Raw genomic sequence first — 19892 nt, forward strand, 5'->3', positions numbered from 1 at the left:
TATCAGAATATGAAGTTTACAGTTGTGGTGGTTTATGGGAATGTTTTGCTTCTGGAGAAATTGACAGACGTTCGTTAGCCTATGTTTTCAGTTTATCTAGTGGGCTGCTTTGTCTGTTTTTGTTTGTTGTATGGGTCTCTTAGGATCTTTATTTTGTCTAAGCCTGGGCTGATTTGGTTTATGGTTACAATTGCGTGAATAGTCTGACTTCATATGTATAGCTTTGATTTTTATTTTCTTAGGCTTGTCCAAGAATTTGTGGCAGTGGATTTTCTTTTCCCTGCTTTTTTGTATTCGTTCTTTCTTTTTATACAATTACCTTTTACCCAAAAAAATTAAACAACTATCAGGAAAATTACAAAAGGCTAAAAACTTGCAAAAACACCCCTAAAATTAATAAAAAGGTCCAAAAAAAGATTTTGAAAGGCTAAAAAAATGACAAAACTCGTTTTATAGCAAGCCTAACTTGTTTGGCCGTTTCAGATTTCCTCACTAAAAATTCTGATACTATCGATGCTATTCGTCCCATGGGGCCCCTGCATCAATCAAGCTCCTCAAGAATTCTTCATGTACCTTAATTAATTTGAAGTTAAATTAAATGAAAACAAATAAAAAAGGTTTTTTTTTTTTTTTTTTTTGAAAATGTATTTACGATTTGTTTAGCTTAAGAACAAGGACACTACTCATATTTGAAAACTTATCATATATGAGATACTATTACTTAGGGGTGTTCAGTTCCGGGTACCCTGCACTTTTTGAAGGAACCGGAACCGAACCAATGGTTCCTTGAAATTTGGACCAAACCAGAACCTACATTCCGGTTCCTAGGTACCCAGAACCATAACCTATAACAACGGTTCCGGTTCCGGTTCCTGTTCTGGGTACCCTATAAAATTACATGACCCCCTAAAAGTTTATAAAATGGCAAAAAAACTCTTAAAACTTACAAATACCCCCCTACTTGACACTTGTTAACAAAATAAAATTACAAATTATAATTCAAAATTACAAACTCCATTACTTTTAAAGATAGATTCTCAGAATTCAAACCAACTTACTTTAAATGTTATGAAATTAAATATAAATGTATTCCATTTATGTGCCTTCATAAATGGCAAGCTTCCCTCCAACACGGCATCTTTTAAATGGTACCTATTGACAGATTTTGTCAGTGGGGGCAAGAAAAAAAATTAAAACATTAAAAATACAAGAATTGATCATCTATATAATAAAAACGTGAGACATAGATTAATATTACTACTAAAATAGATGAAGATAATTTACTCAGGAGGAAAAAAAGAAAAAAAAGTATTGTTTTGGAATTGTAAGTTATATTGGTTATTTTGCTTATGTACTGGATGGTCTATATTCAATCACAAGTTTCGAGAGAGGGGAAAAAAAAAAGTGCTGGTTTTATGCATTGAGACTACTTCATGATATAAAATAAACGATTTTTATTATTAAGAATATTAACCCAAAAAATTAGGGTCGGAGGGGGCATGAAGCCCCGCTGAGCCTTTAGTGTCTCCATACCTGACAGCAATGAAAATATTCATAAGATGTATAACTAGGAATTGAATTGAAGGAAACAAACCAACAATCGACAGAGGCTTTGTCCTGAACTATGAGCATGGAAGGAGCAAGAGAAACTCCATCTTCATTTTGAACAAAGTATCTGCAAACTGGTGCCAAACCATAGAGTCTTTGGGCCTGTCCATCTTTGTTGGTGACAAGTTTACATGTGAGGATAGAGTGAGAAGCAAGGAGGCGTAGGATCCTGTCAACTACTACTGGGGCATCTTGGTTCTTCGACCGCAAATGAGAAGCAATCTCAGAAGAAGAGAGGTGAGATGGGCTAGCTTTTGCCATGATCTCTAGCAAGCCAAGCTCGATGGCGGCTTTCATGGTCATAGGGAGCACTGTACCGGTGACGAGTTCCATGGCAAACAAGAAATCTTCTTGATCATTACCATTCTGGGGTTTAAGCTGGTGATTGAATGAACTCATATTATTCTGAATTACTATTTGGATGCAGGATAAGGCGAGAGTTATTTGAAAGGTGGTTGAGAGGAAGTGTGCTGTTAGTTCATGGAATGGCCAAGTCGTAATGTAATGGCTAATGGCCCAGGTATATGTTAAATTATAAGATATCATCAATCGAGGTATACTTTTTTAATGAAATGCTTAGAAAAAGACAAATTTCAATTTGTTCAATTTAGAGATATTAAATAGTAATTTTGTTTAATTTAAAGTTTAAAAAATTAAATAGTAACTTCGTTCAATTTAGGAGCACTTGTTAATTTAAGGAGATTAAACAGTAACTTCGTTCAATTTAGGAGCACTTGTTAATTTTAACAGAAAACAACAAAAACAATTAGATACCCCTAGTTATTTATTTGGTTTTAATCTTTCAATTTTAAATTTAAAAACAAAACAAAAAAATCAGTTAAAATTAAAATTTGTCTGATTTCAAAGTTTAAATGTTATAAATAATAAGAAAATAAAATAAAATAATGTAAATAAAAAAGAGAAAAGGCAGTTTTTTTTTTTTTTAAAGAAAAAAATTTGCACAAAAGAAAGAACATTTATTTCTATTTTCAAATTTAAAACATTAAAAACATAAAAATTTTATTAAAAAAAAAAAGAGAGAAAAGTCGATGACTTTTTCTCATGCCAGCAGCACAACCAACAAAGACCAACATCGTTGGCTAGGATCTAGCCCAACTTGAAGTACAAGTGTTTCAACCAAAACAACAATGCCATATAACCATTCCTACTCAAAAATCGTTACTTGGTAAAACGACATCGTTCCAGAAATTCGTTCATGCTTTTGAAATTTTTATGAATTTTGAGAAGTCAATGGACCGACCATTCCATATAGTGGAATGACCGTTCACAATGGTGGAATGATCATTCCATAAACCTTAGAGTTGAGCAAAAGTATTTGTTATGTTAGGAGTGATCGTTCACGATGGTGCAACGACTATTCCTCTAGGTACTGTAGCTTTCTAGAAGTGGATTAAATGTAGCAATGACTCTTAATTTCAAAAGGGGGAGACAAGCAATAAATAGAGCGATATTGTGCAAGAGAAATAGAGAGAAAATCAAAGAGAAAGACAAGTTTTATAAAGAGCCTTCTCACATAATCCCTTGAGCTAAAAAATTCAAATCATTAACTCACTTGTACTTATATTGAAAACCTTGTATTATTGCTCTTATTGTGTGTACAAGTCTAGTTTGAGAGGCAATCAGTCACAACTTTTATTCATACATCTTGTGGGTGAAATCCTATGAATCTAAGAGGCGAAATCTTATCAAACTATTTTAAGAAACAAAATCTTGTCAAACTAGTGTAAAATGTGCAATTCGATTATAGTAAAACTTCAAGAAGGACCTTGAAGAAGTAGATGTAAGAGTCTTGTGGATAGAGTTTTGAACCACTATAAATCTCTGAGGATTTTTTCTCTCTCAACTCATTTTATATTTCCTACACATTTATTGCTTATCTGTATTGTTGATACTTGATTATAACTTGTGTGGGTGGTGAAAGTTTTTATTCCGCATTTATTTTCATTGATTATAACATGCAAGGTATAATTTGTCATATTTGGTTTCACATCAACTTCTACAACAGTAACAATACAACGAATCAAACAAAAGTGAATAACAAAATGACAGAATCAATTTGAAGTAAAAAGTAATCAAAGTTTACAAAAGTAATCAAAGTAACACAGTTAAGTTAGTTTACCTAGTTAAGAGATTAAGGACAACGCCACAATGGCATAAAGCGGAGAAAACCACCGCAAAAAACCATCGCAATATCAATAGTATGGTCGGAAGAAGTATTTGAGAGCAAAATCAAATGGAAAGTCGAACACAAGAGACTGGCAGCAGCTAATTCGAAGAAGGGAAGAACGAATGCAGCTAATTCCAATTTTTTCCCCTAATTCTTTATTCAATAACCAAAATTACATAATACCCTCATAATTTTATGAAATATCATTTAACCTTCGGTTCTCACCTAGATCTCAATTCTAAGTCTGATTCTGGTTCTGGCTCTAGTTCTAGTTCTGGTTCCAACCAATGGTAGGACTAGAACCCAGTTCCACCTATTAGGGAACAGAAACCAAACTTATGTAGGCTGATTCTAGGTAGAAACCGAAACTAGGTAAGACGCTGTGTAGGTAGGTTCTGGGTAGGAACCGGCGGGTACCCGGGTAGGACCTCGAGTACCCGACAGTTCTGATTCTACCCTAATTTCATGCTCACCCTTAGCTGGTTGTGTTGCTGGCCTGAGGGAAAGGCAACGAATTTTCGCTTTTTCATTTTTATAAATATTTATTTTATTTTTTAAATTCTTAAACACTTCAACGTTTTATTAGATAAAATTATTCTAAAAGATTTATTTTGCTTTCAATTTTCTTGTAACTTATACAATAATTGATTTGCTCTCGTTTTCTATTAAGTGTCCCTAAACTGAACAAATTAAAACTTGTGTTCTTTTTTTCCCAAAATTGAACAAAGTTACTATTTTAGTATCTTTAAATTGAACAAATTGAAACTTGTGTCCATTTTTTTAGCATTTGATGGACAAATTATACCTAACTTGATAATATTCTTTAAATTTTGGTGACGGAGATACCTAAATTGATAATATTCTTTAAAGTATTGTGTTTGGTGATGGAGTTAGATATTTTATAGAGCTTTGTCAAATTGTCGATAAAATACTGTTGAATGTTTTCGCCACTTCATTTTCATTGATTAATTTATTCTGTTTTTATTTTTTATTATATTCACATTACTTTATAGGGAAATTGTTATGTACACAAAATCATCATCTTAAATATGTTATGCATCTGCATTATTCTCCCTGCATGATTTTTAAAATTGAATGGTTTGAAACTGATTATAAAATAATTAATTTTTTAAAAGGACTCTAAAAGCTAACTACGCTTTTCAAAAACAGATTCTTTNCACCTTCTCAGTAGAGTTCCATGTCCCTCACCCCTCTTAATTTCTGATTTAGGAATTGAACATGACCTAGGTCAAACTAGTTGTGAAGTTAGGGCAAGTAGTGTTCCTGTGAATAAGCAATTGAATCCAACCTACATATTGTGGAAGAGAACTGATAAATTTTTAGTCAGTTGGCTTTCAGCGTCAATCTCAGAAGGTATGTTTGGGAATGTATCAAAATGCCAAAGTGCCATTGAGATTTGGTTTGTGTTAGAAAATGAGTTCATCATAGACTCAAAAGCCAGAGCCTTATACCTCAAAAATCTTCTTCAGACAACACAAAAAGAAAACCTAAGTGTAGGAGACTATATCAAGAAGATGAAGGAAATTGCTCAAAGTTTATCAGCCACCTTTCAAACTCCATGGGCATGTTTGGCTTATTATTTCTGCCCATATTCCCAATTCTATTCTTCAAATAATGTTTGGCACATTATTCCAGAAATATTATCCTATTTTTTAATTACTTTTAGACCCCATAAGGTTATTAACTTCATTAAATACCCCCTGAAAATAGTTTAAAAATTAACAAAAACACCCCCATGACCCATACTTGCCAGATTCCTGCAACCACCGAATCTGCCACAATGGTGAATTACCAACCGGAACTGGCCGGAAAAGGTCAGATCTGGCCATCAGCGATGGCTAAAGAAATGGTCGTCGTTGACGGTCAATGACGGCCAAATCTTGGTCATCGTTGACCGAAAACGACGGCCATATCTTTGGCCGATGGTCGTCGTTTTAGCCTTCTCCAGCCGTCGCAGCACAGTAGGCCGTAGATCTGGCCTTTTTTGGCCAGATCCGTGGTGGATCTGGCCTTTTTTTGCCAGATCCGTGGTGGATCTGGCCGGAAAAGGCCATAACGACGCGTTACGACACAGATCAGACCAGTCTATCTCGTAACGCGATTTTTCGACCAGATTCTGACGGTGGTGGCCGGAATCTGGTACTGCAGGTGGTGGGGGTATTTTTGTCATTTTATATATTGGGGTGTTTAATTAAATTAGTAAACCTATAGGCTTTTTTATAAATTTTTAAACTTTACCTCGTAATACTCTCCTATTCAACTACCCAATATTATTCCTAAAATCATATCCAAAATAATAAACCAAACGCACCCCATATTGTTTCTTCATTTACATACATTCCCAGAGTCACAATTTCAGGATTCATATTCGGGAGTGTATAGTATACTGAATAATATTTAACAAATAATTAGTCTGATAACGTAAGTATTGTTTCATCGATATCTTAATGAATAATTCAGATTATTGGAAAGAGATCACTTTATTTGTTATAAACTTTCCATACAATTTTCAATCTGTATATATTAATTTCCATTAAAGTTCTGTGTCTTTAGCTTAAAGTGTTGATAATGCTCTCTAATTATTAATTATTAGCGTGTGGAGACCACGTCCTCACTTTAATTTACTAATTTATTACGCACATCAAAGCTACGTACGTAGTTTAACAANTCATCGATATCTTAATGAATAATTCAGATTATTTGTTATAAACTTTCCATACAATTTTCAATCTGTATGTATTAATTTCCATTAAAGTTCTGTGTCTCTAGCTTAAAGTGTTGATAATGCTCTCTAATTATTAATTATTAGCGTGTGGAGACCACGTCCTCACTTTAATTTACTAATTTATTACGCACATCAAAGCTACGTACGTAGTTTAAAAAAATGGTAAAGAATTAGATGATGGGATTATGTGAGTAATATAGGCTTCGTTTGTTTTGTTTTTGAGAATATTATTATTAGTATTTCCAAAAAAGCTAAATAGTCAAATATCATTATTCCCAAAATATTATTCTATATTTTTCAATTTATTTTAAACTTTTTAAATTTGTTAATTTAACTAAACAAACACTTTCAAATATTTTTTTTTTTAAATTGTAAAAATACTCCGGCCACCCTCCAACGGTGGTGGCCAGCTGTCTGTATTTAATGGATAGATTAGAAATGTTTTTGTTAACTTTTAATATTTTATTATAGGGGTATTTAGTAAATAAATAAACATATGAGATATTTTTGTTAATTTTCAAATCTTACATCATAATGCCCGACCAATTTAACTTTTTTAAAAAGATTCTTCTAAAAACTATCAGAATAATAAACCAAACGGGGTCATAATATGTGTCATCATCCATTCATTAATAATCAATCCATAACTTGGAAATTACTAGACACTGAGAGGAGGAAAGATTGGGGGTCAGGGAGACTTTTCTTCTTATCTTTAAATCAATTCTTTTATTAGTTGAGTGATGATTTCTGCGATTTTGTGATTAATTATAATATAAATTCGTTGTATATAGTTTATTGTTATCTATGGATTGATTAGATCTCAAATACAAGATGCTAAATCTACTGCGCCGCCAAATTAATTTCATCCATTACTGTATATGTTTCAACGTTCTGATAAAACAAGATGCATGCATTACATGCAACTGCAGTAATACGCAGCCTCAGACTATTTAGGGTCAAAGTTATGCAACTTCATTGCAGACTACGAAGAGACTTAGAAATATATTGTTCATTTCTGCCTGGAATTCTACACACATTATATTGTCATTATTTCAACTTACGCAGCAACTTCCTTTCCTTTCATTTCTCTATTTCTTTATCCAACTTCGGAAAATTCTTTCAAGCCACATCAATCTCTCTGTATATAACCCTCATCTCATCCACCATTTTTACCAAAATTCATCAAACTCACTAATTCTCAAGCCAATTGTTAGTAAACTAAACATGGGGAAGAGCAGCTGGTCTTTGCTTAGCAGCCTGAGAATGGCCGTTAAGAAGCTGAAAATGTTGCTGGACCTGAACTTAAGTCGGTGGCGTATTGCTTCGATGATCGGTGCTTCTTCAAGCCACCGTTTATTCAGCTTGAACGACTGGCCAGGCTTGAGGGCATGCACGGAAGAAGATATGGAGTCGTCGTGGGACGAGTCGAGTTCAGTTTCGAGATCAAGATCGCTTCACAGAACGATAAGTTATACTTCCGATCAGGATGATATCGACAAGAGAGCTGAAATGTTTATTGCTAATTTTCATAAACAACTTCAGATGGAGAGACAGATCTCTTTGAAGCTTCGTTATTGTAGAGGAAACAGCTCTGGATCTTCTGTTTCTCCTTGAGGATTTGACCATGGAGTCTCTGTGAAGAAGCCTGTGTTTTTTTTTTCTGAGAGGTTTTCTATGCAGATTTAATTGCACAAAATTTTTTTGATTTATTTTTTTAATTTTAATTTCTTTCTTGTGTTGGATTGTATTTGAATTTTCTTCTTCATGTTCGTTTATTCTTTAATTTAATTTAATTTATTTTATACAATGTAATTAAAGATAATAGGTAATTGTCATCTATTTATGAGTAGTGTTATAAATGTGACAATTAGTTTGTAATGAAAGGGAATATTCCTATTAAATTCTTGATAATAATTCTCTTTTAATTATTATTTTAAATACTTATTTTATGATGTTGATTCAGTAGTTGTTGTATCAAAATTATTCTTTTTGGGAGTACCTGAAGTGCGAGCATGATTTTTAATTTTTTTAATTAATATTTCTGGGGAACATTTCATGAATAATATAAACGTAAGTTCATGGTGATCATCGATCGAACAGTTGGTTCATTTTCCTGCAAAACCGTGTGGAAGACCAACTTTTCTGTCTTTAATATTATTCCACGAAGAATATATATATATATATAATTTTGATGTTATAATTTCAACAACCAACAAACTCATGTATAATTGTTGAGTGGATTATATAACAAGTTGTTGGACTTGGAAGCAGTTGAAATTTCATTTCTATTTCCTCTTTTTCTAGGTAATAAACTTAATTTAGTGCTTAATCAAGAAATTAATAATCACACATTGTCTTAATCTTTCTTGGTTGTTCACCAACAAATTGACTCCGATTGTGTTAATTTTAATTAACTAAGGTCCATGACAATATCTCTTTTCTTTTTTTAAACAAAGTGTTCAGTTCAGTCTCCCACTTAAATCGGATCATACTCGAAAGAAACTAACGCAACAACCCATCCGATAATACTCAGAATATTCGGGAGAGATTAGCGCAACAACCCACTGGGTAATACTTGGAAGATATAAGCGTAGCAACCCACCGGGTAATACTCCACGGTCTAATACTAGGGAAAGACTAACGCAATAATTCATCATCACTTTCTCTCCTTTAAATTGCAGATACTTAGATAAAGAATCGAAATTCGTTCTAATTAACCATCTGAATTACCTATAGATGTTCAATTATAGTATCATTTATGCTTAAGTTTCATATAATTGCTCAAAATTTAGATCATTGTAATAGTCCAGGTCATATAGTATTACTAGGAAAATAATAGTCCTCCATGATCTTTCATTATAATTTACAAGCTTACTAAGAAAAACAATTAGTCTTGTTCTGACTTTTGTCTTAATGTAACAACAAAAACAAATTGTTATTTTAATTTCACAAATTATGATAAAATTGAAGATAAATTTCTTCCAAATTTTATATTAGACAAAATAATTAATTAATCACGTCAATCTTATCCAAAAGATATTGGCTTAATTGGTTATGCTATTTTCTAAAGTTAATTCCGGAAAAAATCTTTAATAGAAGGTAATTCAAGAGTCAAAATATATATATGCAATATAAAAATTTATTAAATTAACGATGTGGGACAAATACATCTACAATAATCCTTAAATTTGTTTATATTTATTTCTTATAATTTTGAATCTTGCTATAGTTATTCTTTAATTTAAACTGAACGAATGTTTCTTGGCAATTTTCCGAAGCAACTGTGTGATTTAACTATATAAGAAGGTTTCAGTCTCATGGATGGAACGCCAATTCTAATTTTGTAGGTTAAATTGAGGTTTCTTCGGATCAGGGAGGGATGGGAATTTGTTGGTCAGGTGATGTTGAAGGAGGAAAACAGGCTGTGGGTGGGGCCCAGCTCCAGGCCACTATGTCCCACAACAATTTTGGCACCAACGACGCCATTGACTTCTTCTTCAGAGCTCGTGGTCTCACTGCTCTGTTCTCACAAATCGAGGTATCTTTATACAGGGACGAATCTTGGAATGTTATTCTCTTTTTTTTTTTTTTTTTTAATTTTAATTTTTTTTTTTTCGTTGTCTTGGTTTTATTTTATGCCCAGGAATTTTAAATGAAACAGTACATTCTTTTACGAACTTAGCTACAGTGTTTTTTCTTACCTAACCAGTATTTTGTAATATTCAAACACTAATTTAAAACAATTAGAACATTGATAATATTTTTATTTTTTTCTATTATTATTATTTTATTTTATTTTTAAGTTTGAAGGGTAGCAAAGGAGTTTTTATCAATTATTTAATCAAATTGTTTAAAGTGTCTGTAAATTTTTGGAATTATTTTACTTTGTAGAAATTTCTATATAAGAGTTGAATTTATTTTGATGTTTGATATCTTGATGAGGTTGGTTTGGTGTTCTATTACATGGGTTCTGTAACAGTAATTAATGAGAAAAAGGAGGAACCTTTGCATACAAGGGAAGTTTGTTCTGTTCAGATGTTTGATGTTGAATTTATTTTGATGTTTGATGATTTATGATGAGCAAGTGCTTTGGTTGTAGCCCAGAATTTAAACGGAGCAGTGATGGATTAGTATCCCATTCCCAGTATTGATTAGATGGTGCAGAAGCAATTTTACTGCTTGGTTCAGAGAAATGCAATATGATCAAAAAGTTAAAACCAAGCATGCTTATGAATATACGAGGCTCTGGTCATCATTCATCACTAAGTTTATGAAAATCTCCTGTGTCTCTGAAACTAATTTCTTGAGGAATTTTTAATTGATGCGACTCCTGTACAAGTCTTTGCATGTGTTCTGGAGGTTGACTTTTTTGTTACATGTTTTGAAGTTGGCGGATGCTTCCCAAGATGAAACATAGATTTGTAGATGGTCTTCAAACATGTGAGGATAAGAAAAGGCCATTAAGCTAAATATTAAATCTGCTTAATTTGACATCGAAATGGGTGTCGATGCACCAAAAGCATAAGAAATATGAAGTTTAGACGGTATAATTTACAGGATAAATCATGTGTATCCTGGACCATCAATTGCTTTTTTTTTTGTTTTTTTATAGATGTGGTCCTTTTCTGAGGGCCTACGTGGGTTCATCTGTTTGTAAGAGACAGTCATATGCTACCAAAATAAGTGGACCCTTCTAATCAAAATGTGCTATGAAGAGTTGAAAATATAATTTGCGTACGGCTTCTCTATGCATGTGACAGATATTATTTCCAGTCAGTTAACCAACATCATACAACTAGCAAGGGTGGGATCCATTTATTTTTTAATTGGAGATAGTTCATATATCTATACGAGTGGATTGTTCATTTTCTTTTCTTTCTTTGCTCACTTAGTACATGCACCCATCTATTTTCCTTCTCTAATTTATTTATGTAACTTGATTATTTCTTGCAGTTATCTCTATCTACTTCAAAGTTACTTGATCGAGATATAACATCTAAGGTGTGTTCATATTATCATTATCTTTATTCCTGATAAAGGTATGTTCATGTTGCTGGTGTCTTAACATATAATTTTGTCTTTGAGGAAAGTTTGTCTATATGTAATTAAACTAGTTTTGTATTTTCTATTTCATTAAGGGACTCTTAAGGTTATGACATACTTATAAACCTTTATTTATCGTAGAGTGATCCGATGACAATTGTTTATGTGAAGAAAAGAAATAGGACACTAGAGGAGATAGGACGTACAGAAGTCATTTTGAACAACCTGAATCCTTCTTGGATTGAAAAAATCTCAATCGTTTACCAATTTGAGATTGTCCAGCTACTGGTGTAAGATTATCGTAAAATCTTAAGCTTATTATTTATTATTATTATTTTTTAATAGAGCTTTCACATCTCATAATTCATGTTTTGCTTTGACATTTTCTCATGTTTCTGTCTTTCTTTATTTTATTTTTTTCATTTTCCAGCTTTCATGTGTATGATGTTGATACGAAGTACCATAATCTACCCGTGAAGGTATATCAAAATTTCTACTCTAACGTTGTATTTGTTTTGCATGATCCTGGTTTGAGATATTTTCATTTAGACCATGTTTTATTGAGCAGGAAAATTTAATGTTGCAAGGGCAACTGACAATTTGTTTTCCAGAGTGGAAGGTTGATCCATGTTAATTTACTAGTTCTATTTTGAAAGATAACTACAATGGAATGATTTCTTACTTGACTTGTAGAAGTTGTATAAAGAATGACCCAAATGATTTAGTGGAAATAGTAATTAAACCTTCGGAGCTATCATATATTCTTTCTTTATACAAAAGCGAACACACAGTCCACTAAAGGACAAATTTGAGAAAACAATAAAAAACTATACATCATGAGACAGACCAAAAGTGGCAATCTTAAAAAAATGATCGAAAAACGTGCCAAAGGCTCCCAACAGTCAACTATAACGTAGCCCAAAATTCCCTCTAAATTGAAGTGAGTGAAGAAGAAAGGAGGATGTCGAAAACAAGAAAAAGCTAGCATGTATGCATGCATATAATTTTGATTGAATGATAAGAAGATTCTTTAGTTGTAGTGATCAGGAAATGTTTGCTCAAAACAGTTAGGCAAACCATTGATTTGATGGTCATTCATAACATTTGAGATAGTAAAGAGTCCTTCCCTACAGTTTGTGTTCATATGAACTGTATGCAAATGAAAGATCACATGAACAATCTAGATGGATGGATTTTTAGACATTGAGAGGAAATATGTTGGATTAGATCAGAGAGATGAATCTTCAGACTGAAGTAACATAAATTAGAATGAGGAAGTTACAAGACAAGGTGAAGCAATAAAATTCTAAAGTATCCTATGATCCTTTGCTGCAATGGTCCCAAATAACTTTAAAATCATTGTTATCAAATAACGAAGCAATCGAAGTTTAAACTTCTTGAGTTGTGTTACCTTGCAGATGCTTAAGTTGAAAGATCAGGACTTCTTGGGAGAAGCCAGTTGTGCCTTGTCTGAAGTAAATTCCTTGATCAATTTTTTCGTTTTCTGTTTTTATTCAGAATATATATGTTGATTTATTGAATGGGTAAAACATGTGCATAGATCCATTTCAATCCACATTGCTAACATTCTTCTTTTTTAATTTTTATAAAGGAATAAACTGATAAAGTATTTTCTTTCTTAACCTATCATTATGGTAAAAGTTTTTTGAATGATCTACATTCATGGCCATTGTTGGTGCTCAAAGACGAGCTGGTTTTGTTTTGATAAAATGCTAATAAATTGGACATTAGTGGTTTCACATGTGTCACGAAGCCTTGCTCATCATGTATTCACTAACATGTGTCTCCATTTTTACCTATTTTCTGTGGCAGATAATTACCAAACCAAGTCGGACTTTAACCATAAAACTTGGTAACAAAAATAGACCAGGAGTTCCAAGAAACTTGGGGACACTCTCTGTCCATGCTGAGGAAACAGTTGCTTCTAAGAGTGCTGTGCAAATAGCATTCCGCTGCTCCCGTTTAGAAAATGTGGACCTGTTTTCCAAAAGTGTATGTATTTAAAGCAGCTACTATTATCACTAATTGATTTATGCTTTAATTTCATAATTCTTATTTTTCTTCTTTTAGGATCCATTCTTAAGAATATCTAGAATTGTTGAGAATGGAGATCCTATTCCAATCTGCAAGACAGAAGTAATAAACAACAACTTGAATCCCATTTGGAGGCCATTAACTCTGAGCATGCAGCAATTTGGAAGCAAGGCAAGCTTGTTACTTTCTCACATTTCTATTAAAAATCAGAGGATGTTTGGTGCGAGAAGAAATCTTAGCTCATGACATTTTTCTTTGATGCAGGATAACCCATTAATTATTGAATGCTTTGATTTCAATAGCAGTGGAAATCATATACTATTAGGGTAATCATTGAATTTCTTGTGGTCATTAACTTTTAGTGTTTTTTTTACCTTTTTGATGATGTTAGACTTGAATTTATATCATCAGTAAAATTTAGAAATCAATTGGAGATCTAGAGAAACTTCATCAGGGAAGAACTGGTGTAGATCTTATTAAACCATCTGTTCATCGTGGTCGCGAAAAGGTGTTTATTCATACTAATATTAATAATAAATTTTACTTCCTTGTTTGACCACACTTTTGCCTTATAAGTTCTGAAAGGTCAGTTGTTTGTTGATAAGTTTATTGAGAAAGAGCAATATAGTTTTCTGGATTATATTTCTAGTGGCTTCGAGCTGAACTTTATGGTTGCAGTTGACTTTACAGGTAAGTAAGATTTGCCCTTCAAATAAGAATATATGTTATATTACTTGACTATATATTCACTGTAATATTTTTTTCTTAATCTGTACTTGAATTTTTTCCCTTTTAATTTGATTTGGTTTGTCTTATTTCATATACATTCTTTTAATACATAATTATCCAGCTTCAAATGGAAATCCTCGAAATTCAGATTCTTTGCACTACATTGATCCTTCAGGCCGATTAAATTCCTACCAACAGGTAAGGTTAAGCTATGCGATCGGGAAGAATTTCTGAAGCGTTATATAAATTTAGTTTTATAAGACATGACTTCAAGGTTACATATCATTTAATTAAATATCATTGGATATTTCTACGAGTTACCAAACAGTCATTCTGTATGGTGGTTTGCCCTTAAAAGATGGTATTAACCTCAAATTCCTTCATGACTATCTAAGTTGAATACTGTTTTGTCTGTTTCCTTTTACTATATTTCTACGTCCTTTATGAGTGGAATTCTATCTTAAAACTCAAAATTACAAGAGAATTTATCAACTAAACTACCTAGTATTCAAATTCTAGTCAAAACTGAAAATATTTAAATTTAAAATTGTTTAAGTTTGCATAAAAAATGTAAGAGACCAGCTTTGGTTAATAAAGCAGCGACTGAATTTTTGACAAAATATTTTACAGGCTATAATGGAAGTTGGGGAGGTTATACAATTTTATGATTCTGACAAACGCTTTCCAGCTTGGGGGTTTGGAGGGAGAACATTTGACGGAACCATATCACATTGTTTTAACCTGAATGGAAGTTCGAATGGCTATGAGGTGAGCGGGACTAAAGTTTGTGGCTTTGATGTGATGCTCTTATCTTTTAAGTGGTTGAATTGGTTGACATATCAATTCTAGCTTTTCTCTACAGAACAGAAAATTTTTTTATTTTAACTTCTTCCTTTGTTTAGAAATTTAACATCTTGAAGCCTTTTGAAATTACAGCTCTATTTTCTTCACATCTTAGTATTATCAATTAACTTACTTCCTTCAATACCGTTGCATTTCAAATTTTAACTGTTGCTCATGCTTTCTGTTTTTTCATTCTCTGTTATCTCCGTTTTTGATTTGGTATATTTTAAGAATTCATAAAAACTTGTGAAAGTACTTTAAATCCTACTGAGCTATGTAGTTCATTTTCGCATACCAACTTTATCAATTATATTTGTTACCACGGCTAAGGCATATTGAACACTGTTCAATTTCTTGAAAAAAAGCAAATTCTGATCCATGTGCTAGTTGGTGTTGCTTGTTTCCAAGGATTTCCTTCCATATGCTCTTTAATCCCAGAAAATCCATCAATGGATCTGTACAAACAAATTTACATCTGAATTTGCTTTTCCATTTTCAAGAACATCTTATTCCTTGACAGGTTGAAGGAGTTGGAAGGCATCATGGCTGCCTATGCGAATGCTCTCCGCAATGTTTCTCTGGCAGGACCTACTCTGTTTGGCCAGGTGATAAACATGGCTGCACAAATTACTGGTCAGTCCCTCGCACATGACAGTAGCAAGTATTTTGTCTTGCTCATTATAACGGTAAATATAGTTGAAACTTCTTCTGACAGTTCTTTTTCTTCGTTCATTCTACCTGTGTGATTAATCAATTTGTAACCTTTTCTAGGATGGAGTTCTGACAGATCTTCAAGAAACGAAAGATGCTTTGGTGAGAGCATCTGATCTTCCCCTTTCAATTCTTATTGTGGGAGTGGGAGGTGCCGATTTTACACAAATGGAGGTACACCATTGTTCTCCTGACTCAACCCCATGGAAGATTTAGTTTGGTATATGTGGTCTAAGCAATTACTTATTTTCAGATTCTGGATGCTGATAATGGCAACCGGTTAGAAAGCTCTACAGGTCGGGTAGCTACACGAGACATTGTACAATTTGTTCCAATGCGAGAAGTTCAAAGTGAGTGCATATTGCACCTCTCTCATCTTAAAATTAATCCATTATTACTTTTTACATGTTTTTCAAGTGCAGAAGACGTTGTTGCAAAAAAATTTCGGCTACTTCATTAGATTGTCTCCATAATATAAGACTCTCAGTTCTAATTTGTGATATACTTGAACAAAAATTTCTTCTCATTGCATTATGTATGGTGCTTTAACTGACTACTTGATTGTGTTTTGTACAGGAGGACAGATTTCTGTTGTTCAAGCACTTTTGGAAGAGCTGCCGGGACAGTTTCTGGGTTACATGCAATCTAGAGATATTAAACCACTCAATCTTCACGCGGCCCAAACACCTGCTTTATAAAATTCAAATACCACCAAAATTCCAAAATCAGGGTAAAGATGTTAGGATTACCTGTTCATATGAAGTAGCAATTGATGGTATAGACAGTAGGGTGAAGCTTTTGAGGCTTCATCATTGATTTGATTAGCTGTAAATAATGATGAGATGATGAAATTTGTTTTTTATTAGTGATAATTTGATTGTTTGCATACGTTCTCCAGCAATAACAATTGAGTTACTACAAATTTCCGGCAATTTAAGTTTATCTGTCCATCACTGAAATGTTACTTCTAGAAGTCAAGTAAGTGTAATTAACGTAAGTCAATCTTATGACTACTTCATTATTGTTGTTGTTTTTTCTTTTTCTTTTTTCATCTTAACTAGTCTTTCGACCCCGATCAAAACTTTCAAAACAAGGTAAACCCTATGATTCGTGACCAACAATATTAACAACCGTTCTTATGATTTGAATCTAAGACTGTCGGAGGAGCAAACCCTTTTACCTCAAGCCTTCACCACTCGATCAACCCATTGTTGGTTTACTTTATTGTTGTTGGCATGATCTTCTCTTTCAATAGCAAGAATTTCTTTCATATTCTAGCAACCTACCATTGTGATTCTTTGAAGTTTGAAGTTGTCGAAGGCAGTTGGGATTGGAGAATGAGAAGATTCTTTTAAGAATTATTATTATATAAGAACACAAAATTTGTGATTAGTTATTATGACAAGAATTATGCTATTACAAAATCGTTTTAATATTTCTTGGAAATATCTTTGGTAGCTTAAAAATCATACTCAAATCTTGAAGATAAAATACATGAAAAAGAAAAAATAATTATGGGATTCCCTGCCGTAGGAGAGTTATAACAATTTATATGAAGAATTACACTGTCCTTTGTATTGCAATTTTATCAAATAAATAAAGAAATTTCTTATTAAAGGTGTATGTTTGTACTTTGTAGCCGATGAAATTTACATTAACATATATGTGATTAGACAAACTCTTATTTTAAGGAAGACTAAGAAAGACTTTTATGATAGATTGACTGTCATTATAAAATAATAACATTATTCGAAGTAGATCATAAAATATAAAATATTAAGATAAGGATTCCAAAAAAAAAAAAAAGGTTAGATTATTTACGTGATGCATTGGACTGCTTATTACCTTTGGTATCCACAACTCCAGACTCGGCAGATGATGAATTTCCAAGCTGGCAAGCTATATGAAACCAGATATTTCAATATTTTCACAGATAAGAAGCTCATGAAATGAAAATTTCATCAATTCATTAAGAATCTTTCATGCAACTCACACTTTAGAATGAAGATCATGTCTACACAAATATGATTGTCTGTATAAATGAGAAAGGGGGTTCAGGATGGCAATAGAAGTGCTGTTTTTTTTTTTTTTTTTCTAATGTTCGACCCTTGGTTTCTGTCACCTTTTGCAGGTGACAGAAACCAAGGGTCGAACATTAGAAGAAATACAAGAATCGGTGATGAATGGTTCCCACTAAGAAGAACTTACCAATAAGTATACATGATACAACAACACACCGGAGATCATTGGCAGACATTGATGTATCCTATAATGATTTAAAAAAAATGAGAGAGAGACATTGGTTTCTGAGAAATAAGATCAAATAACTTCTAAATAAAAGAAAAAAAAAAAAGTAAAATTTCAGATGTTTCATGAGTAAATTTTTCAAAGCTTCAACTCAGAGATACATTTCTTAAACTTTTTGAAATTAACGTTCTCAGGTTAGATACAGAAATTGGACAGGATTTTTTTCTTGAATTGGCAGGAATATACAGAATATCTAAATTATCAGAAGGTGGATTTTTCAACATGTTCCATCGGAAATATCTTTATATTCCCTATTTGCTTTATTGATGTTTCAAAACTGTTTCAGGTTGGAGTTCGCCTGATTGTATTCCAACGATTTTGGGGACTTTATGGTTTTGTGTTCTATGCAAGCACCATTTTTAAGGATGCTGGTAAACTATATATATGAATCATTTTAGTTCTCCGTAAGATATAGATTAAAAGAAGTAATTTGGACTGTAGAAATATCACTACACCTATTTTTTGTTATTTTACAATAGGCTTTCCTAGCAGAATTGGTACTATAGCGGCATCTATTGTTCAGGTTAAGTACAGCCTCAATATGTGTAATTCTAGCTATGTGGGCTGTTTGATTGATTTAAAACTCGGCTATAGTTAAGCAGCAGAACTTAATTTCCAGGACAAATGTTCTTCTAGTACAAACCCTCTACTTAGCGAATCAAGAAAAGACAGAAGCAACAATCAATGAGCTTCTTGTTGGCCTTAATTATGTGTGGAGATTCGGTAGAGAAGTCAATGCAAAAGCTTTGCAGGAGCGTACTAGCGGCAGAATATTTGATGAATGCGTGGGTTTGGATGGGTAAATTATTCTCTGGTTGTGGTAATCACAGATACAAATCACATTTGCCTCAAAAATTGACTGGCTTTAGGGGTCATATGGTTGCGAACATTCCATCTCCTGGCTAGTCCATTGAGCTTTCCATTATAACTGCAGCGTAGGTTAAAGCCATTCACACACTACCGGAGTTCTTGATACTGAAAGGCACTCTTGGTGAGTTGAAGATATAGTTTGAAATTTAAACAGTATTGTCTTTGGTGAGCAATGATGATGTTTTTTCTATCTGCCATTATCGGCTTCTCTATTTGCTTCCTCATAAAGTAGTAGTCTATGCTTTGATTAAGGTATCGTTCGATGATGAAATTTGTATATTTATAAGCCATATACTTTTATATTAAGTGTAAATCATCCATGTTAGGCTTTTTATTCATGTATATAAGAATGCTCATGGTTGAGAATGCATGTTTCTAAATAGCTTTGCTTCTATAAATGCAACTATATGAGTTTTGCGCCGCGTTTTGCTTAGAACCTGAAGATTATGTAAATCAGTTTGCAGAAACAAGATCTCAGATTCTATTCTGCTTTAAACCTTTATGGGCCCGTTTAGATCGGGGTGAAATTTATTAACAAGGATAATATTTGTTTAATTGAGTAGATTACCGTGTTTGACATTTTTGTACAAAAACATTATTGGAAAATAAGATGACAAACAGTGCCAAAAAGGGGGTAAATCACCGGGAATAATATTACTTGGGGGGAGGGTGGTATTAAAATATTACTTTGGTAATCTAAATTTTTGTCCAATTTTGCCCCAAAACAGTGGACGATGTGGACGAAAATATCCTTGGCCTTATTAATAATTACAAAACACCCAATTTGTAAAA

General features: G+C 32.8%; 2 protein-coding genes and 1 pseudogene across 2 annotated transcripts; 2 read left to right on the forward strand and 1 right to left on the reverse strand.

Moving 5' to 3' along the window:
* Positions 1 to 1469: 1469 nt before the first annotated feature.
* Positions 1470 to 2007, reverse strand: LOC116142717 (caffeic acid 3-O-methyltransferase 1-like). The gene is made up of 2 exons (XM_031428129.1): positions 1595 to 2007; positions 1470 to 1533 (listed from the first exon to the last, which is right to left on the reverse strand). Exons 1-2 carry the CDS (start codon positions 2005 to 2007, stop codon positions 1470 to 1472), a joined length of 477 nt encoding a protein of 158 aa, XP_031283989.1.
* A 5759-nt stretch (positions 2008 to 7766) lies between these two features.
* On the forward strand, positions 7767 to 8156 carry LOC116142718. Its single transcript, XM_031428130.1, has one exon. The coding sequence runs from the start codon at positions 7767 to 7769 to the stop codon at positions 8154 to 8156; it is 390 nt and encodes a 129-aa protein (XP_031283990.1).
* A 1765-nt stretch (positions 8157 to 9921) lies between these two features.
* LOC116142720 lies at positions 9922 to 16760 on the forward strand (annotated as a pseudogene).
* Positions 16761 to 19892: the final 3132 nt, after the last annotated feature.

The sequence above is a fragment of the Pistacia vera genome, unplaced genomic scaffold (genome assembly GCF_008641045.1).
Source record: "Pistacia vera cultivar Batoury unplaced genomic scaffold, PisVer_v2 Contig417, whole genome shotgun sequence".
In the NCBI taxonomy this organism is placed as follows: Eukaryota; Viridiplantae; Streptophyta; class Magnoliopsida; order Sapindales; family Anacardiaceae; genus Pistacia; species Pistacia vera.

Coding starts and splice junctions, on each gene's coding strand:
- LOC116142717 (XM_031428129.1), bottom strand. CDS start 2,007: ATGAGTTCATTCAATCACCAGCTTAAACCCCAGAATGGTAATGATCAA. Junction 1,534..1,594: donor AAAGCCTCTGTCGATTGTTG/GTTTGTTTCCTT, acceptor CATTGCTGTCAG/GTATGGAGACACTAAAGGCT.
- LOC116142718 (XM_031428130.1), top strand. CDS start 7,767: ATGGGGAAGAGCAGCTGGTCTTTGCTTAGCAGCCTGAGAATGGCCGTT.